The sequence below is a fragment of the Abramis brama genome (genome assembly GCF_963993115.1).
Source record: "Abramis brama genome assembly, chromosome: 15".
NCBI lineage: Eukaryota > Metazoa > Chordata > Actinopteri > Cypriniformes > Leuciscidae > Abramis > Abramis brama.
Window position 1 is genome coordinate 2,881,802 of NC_139977.1, and position 19,887 is coordinate 2,901,688.

At 40.1% G+C, this 19,887-nt stretch overlaps 1 protein-coding gene across 3 annotated transcripts; it reads right to left on the bottom strand.

Annotated features, from left to right (window-relative positions):
• Positions 1-602: 602 nt before the first annotated feature.
• Positions 603-19,527, bottom strand: LOC311097309 (arrestin domain-containing protein 3-like). 3 transcript variants are annotated; one of them, XM_084136897.1, is made up of 9 exons: positions 19,391-19,519; positions 19,155-19,227; positions 17,792-18,764; positions 17,481-17,522; positions 17,261-17,321; positions 2,979-3,126; positions 2,680-2,776; positions 2,071-2,327; positions 603-1,238 (listed from the first exon to the last, which is right to left on the bottom strand). In XM_084136897.1, the coding sequence occupies exons 3-9, from the start codon at positions 18,051-18,053 to the stop codon at positions 897-899; spliced, it is 1,209 nt and encodes a 402-aa protein (XP_083993023.1). In that variant the 5' UTR covers positions 18,054-18,764; positions 19,155-19,227; positions 19,391-19,519; the 3' UTR covers positions 603-896. The 3 variants fall into 3 exon arrangements, with proteins under 3 accessions (XP_083993023.1, XP_083993024.1, XP_083993022.1); XM_084136898.1 differs by having other exon boundaries at positions 17,792-19,224; positions 19,391-19,527; XM_084136896.1 differs by having other exon boundaries at positions 17,792-19,227.
• Positions 19,528-19,887: the final 360 nt, after the last annotated feature.

The window sequence follows — 19,887 nt, forward strand, 5'->3', positions numbered from 1 at the left end:
TTAAGAGTTTAGACTGGCACACAAAGGAGCGTGGGTCTCCAGGCAAACAGCCTCCTGTTCTCAAAGGTGTAAACCCAATGGGTAACACTTTACTTGAAGGGGTGTGCATAAGACTGACATGACACCGTCATAATCATGACATGACACATGTCATGAATATGAAGGAGGTTTTATGCATGTTTATGACAAATGTCATTAAGTGTCATTCGCTCAATTATGACATTTTTAATGCAAATATGACATTGTGTGAGATGTCTTTGTTATGGCAACTGTACCTCAGATCAGCCTGTGAATACTGAGAGCGGCCCGAGACTCTCAGCATCATGTATTTCCTAATGTTGGGTTCACATCTCTTCTCTTTATTCCAGAGCCTTTGATGTTTTGTATTGATTATCTTTGAACTGATTATGTAATTGGCATGATACATTTACCTGACATAATACATTGTAAACATTATTTGATTTTATTCTAACGGACTCTGACATTATTTGCAGTAAAGAGTTAAAAAAGAATAGTCAAACATTCTCTCACATTTAATGATGCACAGATATCATTAAAAACCTTTTCATTTATGGAGTCAGATGAAATAACGAGAAAATACATGTGAGAATATGTATTTCATTTAATCAAATTACTTTGCCATGAGAAAAGACCTTCACCCGCTGACCGGATGCCCCCATTGGGCCGATTGAGCCGGGCCTTACAACTACAAAGGCCAAATAATCCTGACATCTCAGAAACTGCAGCTTATACTGTACATTCCTTGTAAAATTAAGAACAGTCCTAAGTTTAAAGAGGCACAATAATAGGCACCAAGCTTGAATTCATGCAGATAAAACCATGAAGTTATAATTGACAACAGAAGTGGTAGTCAGAAGTTTTTCTGGTGAAGAAGACTACGGTACATTAGGAGAGGATTCTTTAGTGCTTTGATTTGGATCATAAACTGGTGCAGATTGAGTCGGATAGAAAACAGGCAGCATGGCATTTGGATTTGGGTAAAGCCCTGCAGCAGCTCCTGGATAGGGCAGTGCTGAAGGGTTATTCAGATTGGGGTAAAGTTCTGCATATGGAGGTGGTTGTCCACCAGGATAGGGCACAAAGTTAGGCTGAGGCGGAAGATATGGCTGGAATGCCCCAGGTGGGCCTTGCCAGGGAGGACATTGTTGGTCAGCTGGAAGAATAACCACAGGGAATGTGACTTCTGGATCTAAGGCAAAAGACACATCCAGATAGACCTGAAAGACAACCATGTACAGAATAGTTCAAGCAAACTGTTAAACTATGTGTTGAAGTTACAAAGGAGAGAAAACAAATAATTTATTTTTGCTTTACTCTTTGTAAGAAAGTATTGTACAGCGGGGGAAGTAAGTATTGAACACGTCATCATTTTTCTCAGTAAATATATTTCCAAAGGTGCTATTGACATGAAATTTTCACCAGATGTTGGTAACAACCCAAGTAAGCCATACATACAAAGAAACAAACAAAAATAAGTTCAGAAATTAAGTTATGTGTAATAATGTGAAATGACACAGGGAAAAAGTATTGAACACATGAAGAAAGGGAGGTGCAAAAAGGCATGGAAAGCCAAGACAACTGCTGAAAACTATTAATAATTAAAAAGCAATCCAGCCCTCTGTCAGTGGAAATTGTGGAAAAAAATGATGACGTGTTCAATACTTATTTCCCCCGCTGTATATGCTGTAAAATCAATGTTGTTATAGTCTCTTTTACCACACAAATTAGAAAGCATTTGAGAAATTTGTGACAATTAAAGGAATAGTTACTACTTCCATTTTCTTTTCTTTTAATGGTGAGTAAATTAAAGAAATATTTTTTTTTATTCTTTATTTATTTAGATTTTATTCTAAATTTCTTCTGCAGAATACAAGAGAAGATATTCTGACATTTGAAGAATATTTCAACGGTTTCAAAATATCTTCTTTAGTGTTCCAAAAAAGGAAAGAAAGTTGTACAGGTTTAAAATGACATGAGGGTGAGTACATTTTAATTTGAAGGTGAACTGTCACTTTAAAAATAGCAATACTAAGGAAGATCATATAGCACCTTGAGATCATACTGCACTTTTATAATTCTGCAGTTTTCAATGGTGACAATCAGGTCACGTGGAAGGTGTATGTCCACTACGAATTTTGTCTTTTCTCCAGATGGGATGCGATCTTTAGTTTCTTTGACTATATACTTAAGTCCTCCATTAGTGCTGCTGCCAGCAATAAAGGTCTGTTTCTGATTGAGGCTGTACTTTAGCTTGACGTCACGAGATGAAGAGTTGTCAATAGCAACAGAAACTCTGATTGTTTCACCTGCAGCAATATAAGGAATTATAAGGAATTAGATACATTTATCAACAATGGAAAACAAATACAAAATTACTATGGCAGGGTTTTGCATTCAAGTTGCAAATTTAATTTATGTAAAACCTATTTGCAGATAAAGCAGTGTTTTCATTTAGTGTGTTTAGGAGAACAAAGTAGTCACATTCAGAGAAATTGGAGATAAATATCAATAGAAATATTTACATCCAGAATTTTTATGCAATATCTCAAAATGTGCATAAATATATGTTGATGGAAACCCGGCCATTGGCATTACAGGCTAGTGTCTTTAGTTTATGCAGCTTTGACTGAGTTGCTTAAGAGCTACACAGATTATCACCTTGCATATAGCCAGTTTTGTCAGCTGTTACTGTCATTGACATTTTTCCTGAGCCAAAAAGTTTCATCTTCTTGACTGCTGTGCCAGATTGTGGTTGCTGTATATATACAAAAACAAAAACATTTAAAAAATAAATAAGTAAACTAAAATTACATAACATTTTCTATAAGCTCTAGGCCACAAGCAAATGGTTTAAATCACATTACATGAGTTCTTATAACAGTATAAGCAGTTACATAATCTCTCTATTTATCAAAAGATGAACACCAAAGAGTCAAATATGGTATTATAATTCATACCAGTAAATGACCATTGGTCCCATCATTCCTGGGCAAAAAGGATATTTCCGTACATGTAGATGATAATGGCTTCCAAGACCTCTTCAGCTTTACCATCAACACATACTTAACTGAGCCAATATGTCCTTTAAAAGATGGAGGCATATTTCTGAAATTAAGGTAAAATAAACATCTTTTGGTTTTCAGAAAAGACTGACAAGCATTATTATAGTGCATAATATGGCCATATGTGCACTTTAGTAATTGCAACTGTATGATAAGTTTTAATTTATTCCAAAAAACTGTTAGCATACCTGCATATAATATACTTTACAACTTTTTTTTTTACTTCACATAACATATCCAGAATATTATTAAATGAAATATTCTAGAATAATGAGCCATGAATATGACTGACATCTGCTTTTTCAGAAGACGATGATGGATAGGTCAGTTTTGCCTATAGGGTCATTCGATGTCAACTCAACCAGATGTCCCCGGTTAAAATTTTTGATTTTGATTTAAAAAAAAATTCTGTTGGAAGGAATGCATAAATTATGAAGAAAGCCAAAATAAATAATGTTCACCTTTGAAATGATGACTTTAGAAAAATGGCAGCATCATTATTTTATTTTTTACTTAGAGATTGGCAGATCTATTTGTAAATTCTGTTTACTTAAGCAATCTTTGTGATATTATATGCCAACAGGGACAGTTCAAAAATGGGAAAAGGCACTTCTTGTGTTTTTTCACAAGTTTGCATGCCTGTAACTCAAGTAGTATTACATCTTAAAGGTGCTCTAAGCGAGGTCATGCATTTTTTAGGCCAAAACATTTTTTGTCACATACAGCAAACATCTCCTCACTATCTGCTAGCTGCCTGTCCCCTAAACACACTGTAAAAAAAAAGTGATCTCTGTAGACAGCCCAGGGTCCACAAACGGCAAGAAAAACAAACTGGCCCAACCTGGACCACGAAACATAACAGCCCAGGGTCCATAAATGGCAAGAAAAACAAACTGACCCAACCTGGACCACGAAACATAACAGCCCAGGGTCCACAAACGGCAAGAAAAACAAGCTGGCCCAACCTGGACCACGAAACATAACAGCCCAGGGTCCACAAACGGCAAGAAAAACAAACTGGCCCAACCTGGACAACAAAACATAACAAACAAGTGTTCCAGCCACTGATCTATATAGAATGACTGGATAACTCATGACGTCATAAACAGTGAAGCCACCGCGCCGCCATATTGGTATTCCCTAGTGAGCTCACGCATTCTATTTAATCAATAGGAAATTTTATGATTTGACTGAGAAAACATTACCAGACACCGTTTTTATATCAAAAGTCTCCCTGTACATTTAAATGGGTATTTGTTTAAAGTCGGAAATTTTTCCTGCTTATTAAAAAACGTCTCGGGTTACTATTGTAACCCTCGTTCCCTGAGTAGGGAACGAGACGCTGCATCGATACTCGATACTTTGGGGAATGCCTTCGGCATGAAGCGTCTGAAGTCAACTATGGAACTATTCCGTTCTCGATTGGTGTAGCGTCATTACGTCACTCGTGACGTCGCATGTGACGGTGATCCGGAAGGTATAAAAGGGTCACAGGAACCAGGAAATGTTAGCTTCTGATTGGTCAAAGCAAGTCGTTCTCAGGGGCGCGAAAAGTGTGTCCGAGGGATGCAGCGTCTCGTTCCTTACTCAGGGAACGAAGGTTACAATAGTAACCCGAGACGTTCCCTTTCGTAAAGGGAACTCCCGCTGCACCGATACTCGATACTTTGGGGAACGAATACCCACACCACCACACTGAGAGAAATACACCCTGGTGTAAAGCATTTGGCACACTCACGGATGATAGAAATGAGTAGAGGGCAGATTCAAGCTAGCTTGTCATAAGATTTGGAGTAAGAAGGGGAGGTCTAGAGCTGGAGGCTCGACTGACCTTACTTAAACTTTTATTTGTCCCCGTAGGGCAATTAGTTCTGCAGCAAGACATAGACACAAGACAGACACAAATGCACAAATACAAGACCGAAATACATAAAATACTTAATGTTACAGGCTCTGGTTGTACAACAGAAGAATTGAGAAGATAAATAAATAAATACGCCTAAGTGCTACAGAATAAAGTGCTCCATTCCTGAAATAGATAAATAGATAAATAGGCCTCCAATTCGACAGCTATATGTTAAAAAGAAACATCTGACAATGTTCATCATAAAAATAAAATAGCAACATAGGGGAACAATTCCATAACAATCACCATTCATCAACAACATCATCAACATCAATCAATACTATACATGTTATAACAACCCCATCACTATTTAATTAAGTCTATCTACTCCTCCGGGCTGAGTTTAGAAAAGAGATGGCAGTCAGAATGAATGAGTGCCTGTATTTATTGCTCTTTACTGGAGGTAATCTAAACCGAGACCCAGAAGGTAAGATCTGAAACTCTAAATGAAGGGGGTGGGAACTATCAGAAATAACTGATTTGGCCTTCCTAACTACCTGTCTGTTATACAGGTCCGTGAGGCTACACTGGACACCTAGACCCTGCTGGACACCTAGAAGACCTCATGGATTGGAACCCCAGACAGTAGAAATTATTAGATAAGAGGTGAAGGCAAAAGCGCACCTTGTATTTCAGATATGAGTGGTTTCTGTAGATAACCAACTGTCTTATTGATAAAGGGAAATAGCTCCTAACCCTTGATACATAACTAGATGGATTGACTTCCTTCCAGCCTGAGGCCTAACATAGGAACCTCCAAAGCTATGACCTTGACCATCCGACACATGCGATGGAGGATGGAATACCTGAAGAATCATGATATTGCCTACAGGCACCTCAGTAGCTCCCACACTAGCAAGTAAGAGGGGGCAGCACCACCACTCTTCCAGGGAGTAAGACGAGCAGGAAGCAGACTCAATAGATTCTCATATATACTCATATATATTCATATATCTCATCCACAGAACATGATGGGTGCCAGGGATAACCCATCAGCCAGATGCCAATAGGCTGGATGACAGGATTCATCCTCCAATCTACAGGAACATGGAGTTTTAGTGGGAAAGTCCTTACGTGCACACCCTTAAAGACTTGCGGAGGGCACCGGGGCCGCCACAGAGGTCCTAAGCATGAACGGGAGATCCCGTTAGAGAACAGGATGGAACACCCGTACTGAAGCCAGTGGGCAGTAATTAACTGGGTTCAATGTCGTCCCTAACTTTAAATGTTTAGTTCCTAGTAGAGTGGGGTTCTAGAATGGATGACCTGACCACCTCGGTGGAAAGGGCAACCTATTTATGGGTTGGTCCCCCTCAGGGGCCAGACCCATAGTCTCCATAACTCCAGCCGTGGATGAAATAATGTACCACCGGCCTGAGAAAGAAGATCTCTCCTAATAGGAATTTGCCATGGAGGACTCTCCAGGAGACTAATAAGGTGCGAGAACCAAATTCGGGCCAGCCAGTACGGAGCAACAAGGAGTAATCTCACTCCGTACCTCCTGACCCTTTCTAGAACCCCAGGGAGCAGAGCGATCGGGGGAAAAGAGTACAGATCTGACCTCGGCCACATCTGTACCATGGCATCCAAGCCCAAAGGAGCTGGATGTGAGAGAGAGAACCAGAGTGGGCAATGAGAGTTCTCATGAGAAGCAAACAGGTCAACATCCGCCCGGCCGAACTCTCTCCATATAAGTTCAACCACCCAACCGGGCCTCAGCCCCTGCCTCGACAGGATGTCTGCTCCAAAATTATTAACCCCAGGAATATAAATAGATCTGACAGAGAGAAATTTATCCTGGGACCAAAGAAGAATCTGATGTGCCAGTCTACAAAGAGGGCGTGATCTCAAACCTCCTTGGCGGTTGATATAAGAGACCACCGACATATTGTCTGTCCTAACAAGAACATGATGGCCTCTGAGGTCCACAAGTAAGTGCCTCAGGGCAAAAAATACAGCCAGCATCTCCAAGAGATTAATATGCCATGAGAGATGATGGTCCTTCCAAGTACCTCGGGTGTAACGGCCCTCCATAACCGCACCCCAGCCCGTGAGGGATGCATCCGTAGTCAAAGTCTTTCTCTGACATGGTGCTCCCAAAACCGGGCCTTGAGACAGGAACCATGGTTTCTTCCACATGACGAGAGAACGAAGGCATCTGCGCGTAACTCTGATCATGCGAAAAGGGTTTCCCAGAGGAGAAAACCCCTTGGTCCTGAGCCACCACTGCAAGGCCCTCATATGGAGCAGACCAAAAGGCACTACCGTGGAAGCTGCAGCCATAAGACCCAAAACTCTTTGAAAGTGTTTGACAGTGATAGCCTGGCCTAACCTAATACTCTTTGTTGTGATTAAGATAGTATTAATACGAGCAGGAGACAATTGTGCCCGCATCATGACTGAGCCCCACTCTACTCCCAGGAACGTAGTCCTCTGAAGAGGAGTTAAGGAACTTTTCTTCACATTGAGTCTTAACCCCAAGCACCTCAGATGACGCAAAACAACATCTCGATGTTGAATTGCCAGTTCGTTCGACTGAGCTAAAATGAGCTAGTCATCTATATAATTTAAGATACGGACCCCCTGAAGTCTCAGTGGAGCAAGGGCCGCATCCATACATTTAGTGAAGGTACGAGGGGATAAGGCTAGGCCGAAAGGAAGAACCCTATATTGATAAGCTTTTCCCCCAAAAGCGAATCTAAGAAACTTCCTGTGTTGTGGGATGATGGAAATATGAAAATATGCATCCTTAAGATCTATCGTTACAGACCAATCCTTGGATCTGATTTGTTGAACAATCATAGGTATAGTTAACATTTTGAACTTAAATCTCCTCAAAGATTTGTTCAATACCCTAAAATCTATAATGGGACGCAGCCCACCATCCTTTTTTGGAACTATGAAGTACCGGCTGTAGAACCCGGAATCCCTCTGGTGGGGGGTGTAGACTTGGAATTTAGCCTTTCCCCTTATTATTTGATTCACAGGACCGGACACCAGTTATCTTGCCAAGAAGAATTTTCTTATATGTCAGGAGAGAAACTCTGAGAAGATGTTACATTCATGCCAGATCTATGCGTTCTCTTTTCCTCTCACATCTCTTAGTTTCTCTTTCCTCTCTTAGTTTCTCTGATGTGTACAGTAAGATTGAGCTTATATACATCACTGAGAGGCTTCCTTTTATGGTAACAAACTATATAGTTTGAGCTTTAAAAATGGAGCGTAAATGTCATGCGAACACATGGCACAATTCACTTTCCATATTAAGAACTATCTTCGTTGTTTACATCTGCATCAGTTGGAAACATGTTACAGTACACACCCCTCTGTCTCCCTTTGTCTCTGACATATGATCTTCACATGGATCCATGCTCTCTATAGTCTCTCATGCACTCAAACTCTCATGCACATACAACTCATAGCTCTATAATATAATACAACTGATTATGAATATTAATAAAGAATAATAGTACAGATACATAATATTCAATAATAAAATAAAATAATATTAAAAGATGAAATTTTAGTCTTCAGGGGGGAACATATTCTATGGCCCCCTTAGCTAAGAGGGTCTGGACTTCATCTTCCATTACCTGATCCTGGTCAGGAGATACCAGCGTATGAGTAACACCACTAAATCTAGGTGGTCTATACTGGATTCTATATCAGTTCTCAACTGTATTAAGGACCCACTGAGATATATATTTGAAGACCTTTCCAGGTGTCTAAATAATCTACTAGGGGAATCAGTCTCTCAGGACTGACCTCAGGTGTTTTATTTATTTATTCGGTGACCTGAAGCAATTTTCTGGCAGGAACTAACCAAATAATTTTTTCTACAGGGCTTGTGAGAGGTAGCGAACATTTCAGGGCCATACATTTCATAGGAACACTCTGTGTAATACATTCGCTAGAAGCCGATGCGTCCCGAAGCGCACTTGACGGCGGGAAGCAACATCGATTTCCTGAGGGCTCCGGGGAGCGAAATTTTAAAAAGGCCACGCGGAGGGGGACACCCTCAGAGGCCTGAACCTCCCATCACAGCCTCTTAGCCGAAGCCTTCCTCGCCTGAATAACAGTCCTCAGATCTGTTTTCGGCTGGGAAGGCTTCGACTGAGGGTGTTATAACTCACCTGAGGGAACACTCTCCTTCTGCCTCAGCAGGTGTGAGGAGCTGGCAGCGGCCTCATGGGACTGCCCCCTGGCAGCAGACCCATGAGACCTGGAGCGGCGGCAGGGGATTAGTTCTTTAAATGCGTCTGACTGTCGTTTCACCTCCTGAAACCTATCGACGACATTGTTGACACCGTCGCCGAAAAGGCCAGAAGGCGAAACTGGGGCATCGAGGAGACAAGCCCTGTCCTTGTCCCCGATGCCTGACAGATTCAGCCACAGATGTCTCTCTGTGGCTACCATGGCACTGGTGGCTACCAGTGCCATGGAGCGGCCGATGGCACGGGCCGTCTCCTTGGTAGCCTGGAGAGACAAGTCGACCACTCGACGCATCTCTCGGATGTCGTCGAAGGCAACCTCCCGGCTATAGTCCACCTCTTTGAGGAGGTCGGCCTGGTATGCCTGCAACAGCCCCATCGTATGCAGACAACTTCCAGCCCAACTTTCCAGGCATCATCCCATAGCCCTCCTCCCTGGCACCCATTATATTTGAATATAGATGTACATTGGGGCCAGATATTCTCGAGGAGAAGGGCTCATTCCACGAGCTCGACACCTCGGTGTGGAGATCGGGAAAAAATGGCAGACTCCAGCGTAGAGGCTGCGACCGAGTCTGCAGGAAGCGATCATCAAGTTTACTTTTTTTAGTCGCTTCCTGCATTTCTGGTGGCCAATCGATCTTTAATTTGGCCACTGCTCTGGTCACAACCTCTAGCTTAAAGGCAGGGGAATGGGGTGGCGAATTTTTACATTCCCCTGCCTCGATGACCAAAATATCTAGCTCCTCGGAACCAGATAATTCGAGCATCGGTTCCATTGCAGAGGCGGAAGAAGCCGCAGCGCCCTGAACGAACTCCGGAAGCTAGCTTCAGAATGTTGAGAAAGGGCCGAAGCCATCTCAACATCATCCACTAGCTCCCTTTGTGATCCCCATGAATGCAGACGTGGGACCTGATCCACGGGGATCACGAGCCTGACCATCCTCATTAAACATGGCGGAGCGGGAGCGGAGCATTCTTAGGGGCAGTTGTTCACAGTTAGCACAGACAGCGCCCTCGAGCGCTGCCTGTGCATGCTCCACTCCCAGACAAACTACACAAAGCGAGTGTGTGTCACCCTCGCTTAACGTGGGCAAGGGGACGCACACTGCCTGAATAGCTTCTCTTTATTCGCCATAATACTCTTTCCAAGTGACAAACAATGCTGAAGACCAGAAGCTAACATTTCCTGGTTCCTGTGACCCTTTTATAGCTTCCGGATCACCGTCACATGCGATGTAATGACGCTAAAGACCTATATTTATGTGAATTGGTGAATATTCAGGTGAATATTGTTTCTGTCATGATTCATGTCTGTGTTCCCCTGTCTTGTCCCTTGTTTAGCAGTTCCCTGTTATGTTGATTAGTTTCCTCAGGTGTTTCTGATTAGCCACTCCCCCTTGTTATCTTGTTTAGCTTGTTTGCCTCTGTATTTAAACCCTGTGTCTTGTATCAGTGTTTGTGGGTTCTTGATGTTGTAATGTTGTTTGTACTATTCCTGAGTCCTGTTCCCTAGTCTAAGTCTGTCAAGTTCTGAGTCTGTTTAATTAAAGCTGTTGCACATGGATCCTGCTTCCTCCTTTGATTCAACCCTGAAGCGTTACAGTTTCGTGGCCACAAATTAATAATACCTCAGCACGTTTTACTAATTTGTTCCCTCGTTTTACTATATTGTGGCCACGTTGTAATTCGTTAATTCGAGTCCACTATTTATTAAAACGAGGGAACAAATAAGTCGCCGTAACAACAAATTATTTAGATCAGTGGACAGGGCGCATAAGCGAGCAGGCCGCGCGCACACTCTCACCATCTACACTCTTGAAGCATTACTCTTGCCTCGGAGAAAACAACACGGGCATAGCGGCAATTGTGCATATAAATTACTACTTATAGGGCTTGAATTACAACCTGTGGGAAGTTTTTCTACATCCTTCTGTGAACGTTACACTTGTATGCTGCACAGCGGGTCATCTTGAAAGTGCCATCGGAGCAAAGAGTATAGAGTACCAAGAGGCGAAACTCGGTTGCAGTTTTGATAACAATCGCTAGATGGCGCTGCTGTCGCGCTGTCGCCATTTTGGCCTGAACCAACGGCTTTACTGTTAGCACAACTACCGTATAGCATTAACATTATGTCTGGAAATAATTGGAAACTAAGAAAACAGTGTTCTGCCATTAACTGCAACAACTATCAGTGTACAACCAATCAACTAGCATTTCATAGATTCCCCAAAGATCCAGAGAGGTAAAGTAGAAAAGGTTTTTATTAACGTTAAAGTGAGCTAACGTCAACAATAACAGGTGCTGTAACGTTAATGTAAGCTATCCTATAACCGCAGTAACAGTTTTTTAACGTTATGTATTTGGTCGAAATTGAGTCAAGACTCAAAATGGGCTTTTTAAATCGCATATTTTCAGAGATATATGAACACCTAACCTGGCAAATGACTGCTTTATTAATTCGTTGTTATCACTAAATTAACCCTTTAACTGTCACCCCCCCCCCCCCCCCTTTTTCCCACATAAACATGAAAATCACTATCCAAACTTAAATGGTTGTAATTCAAGAATGCTTTGGAATATAGACCTATGGTTGGTCTTGTTTTAAAGAAGACATTTGCTAGATTATTGTTGAAGTGAAATAAATTATGAAAGTGAAACAGAAAAAAAGTTATATAAGTTTGAGTTTATTAAAATGTACAAATTTAAAAATATAATTCTTTATATTTTATATAAAATATATATATTACAAAATATATTTTACTCTATAACTGCAAGAAAATGAAAGCAAAAAATCTGAACAAGTTGTGTTCCACACTTTAGGTTGATATCTCAAAAAAAGAGAGCTTTCAGTAAGATTTTATTTGGGTGCAGTACCAAACTTTTTCACTAAACTTACCGAAACAGGCCAATCAGGATGCTCTCTGTCTTACATGCGCTTGTTAAGGCACACACGCACACTAGCACACACAAGCAAGGTCTCTCACTCCCTCACCCTTTCTGCCGTGTGCTCTACACAGTTTGGAACTGTGCGCTCTTGCTCGCTTGCTCTAGATTCCGGGAGATTTTATCTAAATTGCGGGCATCAGGGAACCGCTATCAATATGCGGGAGACTCCTGGAAGTTCCGGGAGACTTGGGATGTCTGCTATAGAGATATGAAAAACTAGAAACTACTATTTAGTTCCCTTAACCACTTTTGAATTGGAACTGGTATCGTTCAATTCTATGTCAGCTGTGTTGCGTTCAGTCCAAGATGGCGGAGCTGCAGCCGCCTTTGAGGAGGAGGGAGTATCGAGCTTGCCTCCATTTTGTTTGACAATACTTTAAATGTCAACAAGAAGTGACTTCACCCAACATCGCTTAGAGCACCTTTAATATCCTTCTGGTTCTTGTCAAACTTTTCTGTTGGTATTTTCATTTTAAAGGCCCTATATGGTTCAATCCCAGAGATATGGGGATCTTAATGTGGTTCCATGAGAAAATTAGTCAATTGTACACATTTTTAGTGGTCGAAAACCAAATGTGGATTTGCATACTCTTTGCATTCAGGCAGCTGACACTTTTTCCCTTTAAAGAGGATTATCTGAACAACAAATAATGTTGAAACTAGAAATGCATCTTGTTTCAACAATATTACGTAGAAAATACCTGTCTAGAGTGCCATACAAATACTTTTTCTAAAGCAATGGAATCTTTAATTTTAAGGCCCTATATGGTTCTTATTACCAGTCACCGGTGGGCGATCGAGACCCTTTGGCTTCACTTTTCAGGGCTTGTGCGGCACGCTTGGTTTAGACACAATATTGGTAGATCTATTTGTAAAATCTGTTTACTTTAGCAATCTTTGTGATATTGTATGCCAACAGTGACAGTTCAAAAATGGGAAATGGCACTGCTTGTTGTTTTTTTTACAAGTTTGCATGCCTGTAACTCAAGTAGTATTACATCTTAATATCCTTCTGGTTCTTGTCAAATTTTCTGTTGGTATTTTCATTTTTAAAGGCCCTATATGGTTCAATCCCAGAGATATGGGGATCTTAATGTGGTTTCATGAGAAAATTAGTCAGTTGTACGCATTTTTAGTGGTCGAAAACCAAATTTGGATTTGCATACTGAAATGCTCATTTTCACTCAATCTCCTGTTAATCTTGAGTACCTATAGAGTAGTATTGCATCCTTCATATCTCCAAAAAGTCTTTAGTTTTATTATATTTATAAAAGAAAGATAGGCTGTACCAAGTCTTTCCGGAAAAAAACGAGCGGCTGGAGGCGTGCCGTGCGGGCGGTGCTAAAGCTGTGCTGACGCGCCGAGCTAACAACACTCAGAGACATTTGAAGCAGTTTTACTCACCGCCTGCGGTTCCACGACCACAAACCTTTATCATTGTGACTGCTCGATCCTTAAAGGTGCCTTATGCAACTTGGAGCCACCTATAGGCAATTAGTTGAATTACACTGGTAACGGTTACTAACGGAGTTTGATTGACAGCTTTGCTTCCCAGTAGGCGGAGACACTTTTTGCTTGCAGGCTGCAGTCAGACAGACCATCTGAGAGAGTGTGTGTGATAATTTGTGCATACATGTCAGCGCGGCATCGCATGTCAAGTTCGTAGCTTATTCAGTCCATTTTAAATTCTGATTTTGGCCGCCTCTCAAATGGGTTAAACCATAGGTATATTGCCTATGAAGTTCAAGTAAATGCGCTTGATAATCCACGCTCATTCAAGGATGTGCATTTATAGCATGGACGGAGAAAGCGCCGACACCTGCAGGATTTCATTTGACGGTATAAACATATTATAATCGATCTGTTCCGTGTAAGAGCAGAACGAACGAGCCTTTATTGACGTTTTTAAATCTGAAAAATCCAAAAAGCAACGAAATTGTCTCTTTTGCAGAGATCACAATGAATGTTTGCGAACTAACTAGCTAACCTGATAAATGAGGTATTACATTACTGTACCTGTCCAATAGAAACGTGGCCAACTCTGCATCGCTCTTCAATCCAAATGCAAACCTCATCTGCCGCCATCTGACAAACGGCAAACCCAGATTTACTCTGGTTTTACTCCAGGCTTTATCCGATGCTCTCTTTGCATTGCTATCTTTTCTTTTCTTATTTTTTTGGCAAGCTCCGTCGCTAGTAGGGCTTGCGTCCGCCATTACTTTAACAAAATATTGGGCGTGTTTGTAACTCTCAGTGTACCTGCCCTCAAAGCCTGTCATTGGCTATCACCTCACACACATCCTTACAAATGTACACGCCCCAAAACATCCCGACTCCAATATATGCTGGCTACCAAGGCAGTGGGGGGAATGTCAGTTCTGACACTTTGCCAGATACTATGTTTTAACGTTAGCTGATGACATATAAGGGTTATTATTGGATATTTTATTATGGAACAAGTTGCATAAGGCACCTTTAAGCATTAGACGATCTGCAAATCCGGCGTCGATCTGGGCTTTGTTTATAAAACAATCATCGTCTAAATGCAGGGAACAAACAGTCTTGCACAACTCCGTTGATGCTCTGGAAAAACAAACTCCATCCACTGGTCCCTTAACGCCGGGTTCTTTGGGAATCTGTGCAGGGTTGTCTTGCCCTGGCAACCAAAAACCCAATTCTTTGGTGACACTGACTTCCCTAAAGAGAAGTGCCCTTAGGACCCATATAAGGAAATTACGCCCCAGCTGATGTCACACAGGCCCATCCTTCAAACGTACAATTTAATTTTTGAAACTTTGTCCATGTTTAGCATGGGAATCCAACTCTTTAACAGTGTAAAAAACTCAGTATGCATGAAATAGCATTTCACCCCCCCTTTAAAGAGAATTATCTGAACAACAAGAAATGCATCTCGTTTCAACATAATTACATAGAACATACCTGTCTAGAGTGCCATACAAATACTTTTCCATCCGAAGAAATGGAATCTTCAATTTTTAGGCCCTATATAGTTCAATCCCAGATATATTGGAATGGTAATGTGGTAACATGCAGTTACAAGATACTGCATATTTGAACTCTTGGTAGTTTCAGAAGCTGTTAAAATGAACAAAATCCCATCTTCCAAATATCCCTGAAACTGATTCAAATATAGACTCTCAAAAATACAATTTTGAGAGCAAGTTAATGTGCCTCAACTTTCCACCATTTCAGATTTGGATTTTTGGCACTCAGACAGGTATATTCCATGCAATTGTGTTGATAGAGAAAATGAGATACAGTTCTAGTTTCAACATTATTGGTTGTTCAGATATTCCTCTTTAAAAGAAAAAAGTATCAGCTGTATGCAAAGTGACCCACATTTGATTTACTAAAAATGTGCACAATTAACCAATTGACTCATGGAGCCGCATTTAGATCTCCATATCTCTGGGATTGTGCCATATGGGGCCTTTAATGTTTGTTAAACACCAACATATAAAAGGATTTTGAGAAATCTTTAAAACTTCTTGCGTTACATGCATGCAAACTTGGGGCAAAGAACACAAGAGCTTTTTCCCATTTTTGAACTGTCACAATTGGCATATAATGTAACAAAGCTTATATTTAGCATATTTAACAAATAATAATGTGTAAATAATAATAAAAAATAATAATGATGATGCCATCTTTCTAAAGTCATTTTTACCCCCTGTAATCTGGCTCCAAATCTCAGGAGAAAAGTGTCATTTTAACCCCCTCTACAAAATAGTGGATTACAGTCAATATGCATCCATATATTTAATATTTTGGCTTTCAACACTATTTACAGGGTTCCCACTCTTTCATGAACACCAGATTCAGGGACTTTTACAAGCACCTTTTATTTTGTATCAAGACAATAAAGCTGGGTTTGTTACTGCCAATCTGGACAGTTCCAAAGACCTACTGTATATCATTACTGCAATAAAATCCAATTAAGAGAGAGGGCTGGTACAGTGTACGAGAGCGAGTGGGTTTGAACCAGAGATGCAGTTTGTATCTTTCTCTTTCCTGCTTTTAATAATTATTTAACACTGGTTTTCTTTTTCATGAACCATTACTTGATTAAATATATTAAAATATGGGAGAATATGCAGGGTTGCTGCACTTTTTTTAAAGTAAAATTTAAGGCTTTTTAAGACCCTTTTAAGACCTGAAGAAATGCAAATGAATACTGTACATTAGAGGTGTGCAATGACAAAACATAATATCTCAATATGTTCAAAGTTCTGTTAATAACAATAATTAAATATTTAGCTAAATGTGTGTTTTTGTGCTGGTACCATGGCTGGTTTAGGTTAAATTGATTAAACTGATTTTCAGGGGCATTTTTTTTACCTTATATAAGGGCATTTTTTCTAAACTTATTAGGTATCGCATTGACTTATATGTCAAATTCTAACTTTCAAATTATATTAAATTATATATATATATTCTATGTTAAATTATATTAATTGGAATAATAACAGTATAGGTCAGTTCCCAATCAAATGAAATCATTATTAACAAAATCCATCTTTGCAGTGCAGAGGTGACACAGAAGCGGCATCAAAAGTGGCATTAATATATTTACAATTTCATAAATAATGCTATGAGATTTTTTATTTATTCAATATTTAAATATGAAATGATTTCTTCATTTCCCTGGCACTAAGTGAGTGAAACAGCTTCACACTTCTCAAAGGTTTATCATGCAGAGCTCACATCACGATCCATGCGCTCATGGCGCTCCTTCATCAGTGGCGCCGTTTCATTCTTGCTTTTGCAGCACATAAAGGCATAAAGGCCAATTTTTAAATAGCACCATGCTACTTTAACAAAATTTAGTTAAAGTACTTTCAAGAAGCGTGGGAACCCTGTATTTGTTCGTCTTTCTTAAGAAAAAAAATACTAACCAAATCAAAAGTTTAAGATGGGAAAGTTTCCGAAATTTAGTTGATTTGGCACAGAATGACCCTTAATATTTATATTCTTTATGTTCCTCGTTACATTGTGTTTATCGGCTATTATTTTTTTAACTGTTCACATATTTACACAATAAAGAGCAACTTCCATTGAAGTAGTACCATAGATTGTGTTTTATCACTCACTGTTGAGGAAGCTGAAAACTGAAGGGAAAAACATGACTTCCTGGTCTAATCACTGGTCCATCTGTGAAACAAAAGGCATGTGTTGTGTGTTTCTGTTTCAGCAAGCATAATTAGTCAAATGTCAGCAAACAGTCTTTTCAGGTTTCCTGCAGCTTTTATGTCATTCAGTTTTAATGTAATTTATATATTAGTACAATGTATATGAAAACTCATCACTTACAAGTCTCTCCACTTACAAGAGTGGTGTTCTTTTCGCTTCGTCCTTTAGACATCACAGTAAGAAATAGAAGAAGTCAGTTATTATTTCCCAAACTTATCACACACTCACACACATAGAAAGAGAGAGAGAGAGAGAGAGAGAGAGAGAGAGAGAGAGAGTGTAACTGCTCCTACTTTGATTTGTAAGTTCACTATGAGCATTTATTTTGCCATTATTATATACAGTAATTAAATGATGCACACATAGGCTACTACAAGTAGCCAACTACTACAACTACTTGTAATAAATATTTAAAATTTTGTGCAACTTACCTTTTTTCGAGCTCTCTTGAACAAAGTATTGCTTTAGTTTGAAGTATCTCTCATGGTCGCTGTAGGTTGCTTCGTCTTCACCTTGATTTTCAGTCCAGCTCACGTCCGCATCTCCCGTGAACTTCACAAAAAACTTATCCACCTTTATTTCTTTGGTCACTTCCAAAACAACTCGCCCCTCCACAATGTCCCCACTAGTAAAAGTATTGCTTTCATTAATGGGGTCATAATGGAGAATAAGCTCTTTGATGGATCTTGACATTGTATTATTATGTACGTATACTATACACACAGCAAGCGGCCTGGTCTTCTCGTTCTCGTAGGTGAAGCGTTAGCAGGGGTTGAGGGCGTGACGCTTCTTATATTGCCTGATTAGCTTTGAGATTTGCATAGGGGAGACCGGGGACAGTTGCAACATGTCATTTTTCTCCAATCAGAAACTAACAAGAGTGATGACACTCATACTGCACATGCACAGTTAATAAGCGGTCTTGTCTTCTCGTTCTCGTAGGCAGGGGCGCCACCAGGAATTTTGGGCCCAATGACAAAAAAGTCTAATTGGGTCCCCTCTGCGCAGCTGTTGTCACCACATCTCTAGGACCTAACTGTCCCATCAAAAGCTTTACATAACTCCAATCAAAGGCTTGCAACTGTCTTGCTTCTTGTAGTTCAATACTAGTACTAGCACAATATTTAATGCTGTGATTTGTAAATGCAAGTCTGCAGTTCACTATTTGATGCAAGATTAAAAGCCACCATACAAATGTCCTTAAGGCAATCCTTTACACATTCTCAGTGTATTTTTATTGTAAAATTAATGACAGGTTTAAAAAAAAAGAAAAACTAAAAAACAAAACAAAATATATATTAACTTTTTAATTAAAATAAATTACCATCATCATCTCAAAACAATGAAAACAGCAGATTTTTTAACATAACTGCACATATATGCCAACAACAAAATAAAGTTGACCTGTAAAACGGAATTTCCACACCAGGGTTATTATAGGGCTACAAAGCAGATCAAGTGATCACTAAATCAATAGGTTTTGAGGTTTGGAATGATGGGAATAATAAAATCTGTATCTATAGATGTCATTTAACGGCCAAAATTCAGTCTAAATGAACACATCAAACTGGATTATTTTAATATTGTCTGTAACTTACATGCAGGTTGAGGTGATTTTATTTTATTTGTCATGATGGTCATTATGTGAGAAAATAATTTGTGTTTGATTTCTGTCATTAATAAATATTTCTTTTTTTTTCTTTTTTTGTTATGGTAAAAATAGCAAGAGAGACAGTCAGAGAACCCCACACAGACTCTGGAATGATGCTAACTCATTAACACAGTGTTGCTCACCTTCTTCACTGGGACAGGAAGGGGCAGTTATGGGGAGACTGGGGTGCTGCTGACTCGTCTGTTGTTTAGTCTGCTAAAATGGGCATGGACAATGATTTAATATGAATATCTTGCTAAACGTTTCCCTGCACTGATTAAATGTTGATGAAATGTAGGCTAACACTAGCCTGCAGCTAACTAGCTTATTTCATTACGGACAACAGGTTAATACCACTCACAGACTAAAGGCTACCCACCTTTCTTGGGGAAAAACTGGGTTACAAATTGACACCCTTTCTTTTGTCTTTGTCTTTCCTCTCTCTCTCTTCTCTCTTTCCTTTGTTGAAAACCAGATTTTATTTTACTATGCAACATTGTGGTCTCTGTGTGTTTCTGGCGCATCGACTGACTGTCTGCAAGTTTAAAGCTGCATTATGCACTTTGCCGACTTCTTCGCTGTTTTCTCGCTTTTTGCTCGCGGGTTTCTCTATATAGCTCCCCCTACAGCTTCGGAATAGATATTTGACAACACTGTTGTTAAAACTCGTTGGCTCGTCCCATCTTCTCCCACTGGTCATGTGCATTTGTTTTCAAAGAACCCGGCGAACGCACGGAGCCATGTCCACTGAGGTATGTATAATACACAGAAGGCTAGCATATAAATGTTTAGATAGTATATGTGTGCAGTGCCGTAAAGCAGTTTGTTACATCGCGAGACCTGATATCACGCGATTCTTCCTGATGATGCGGCCGG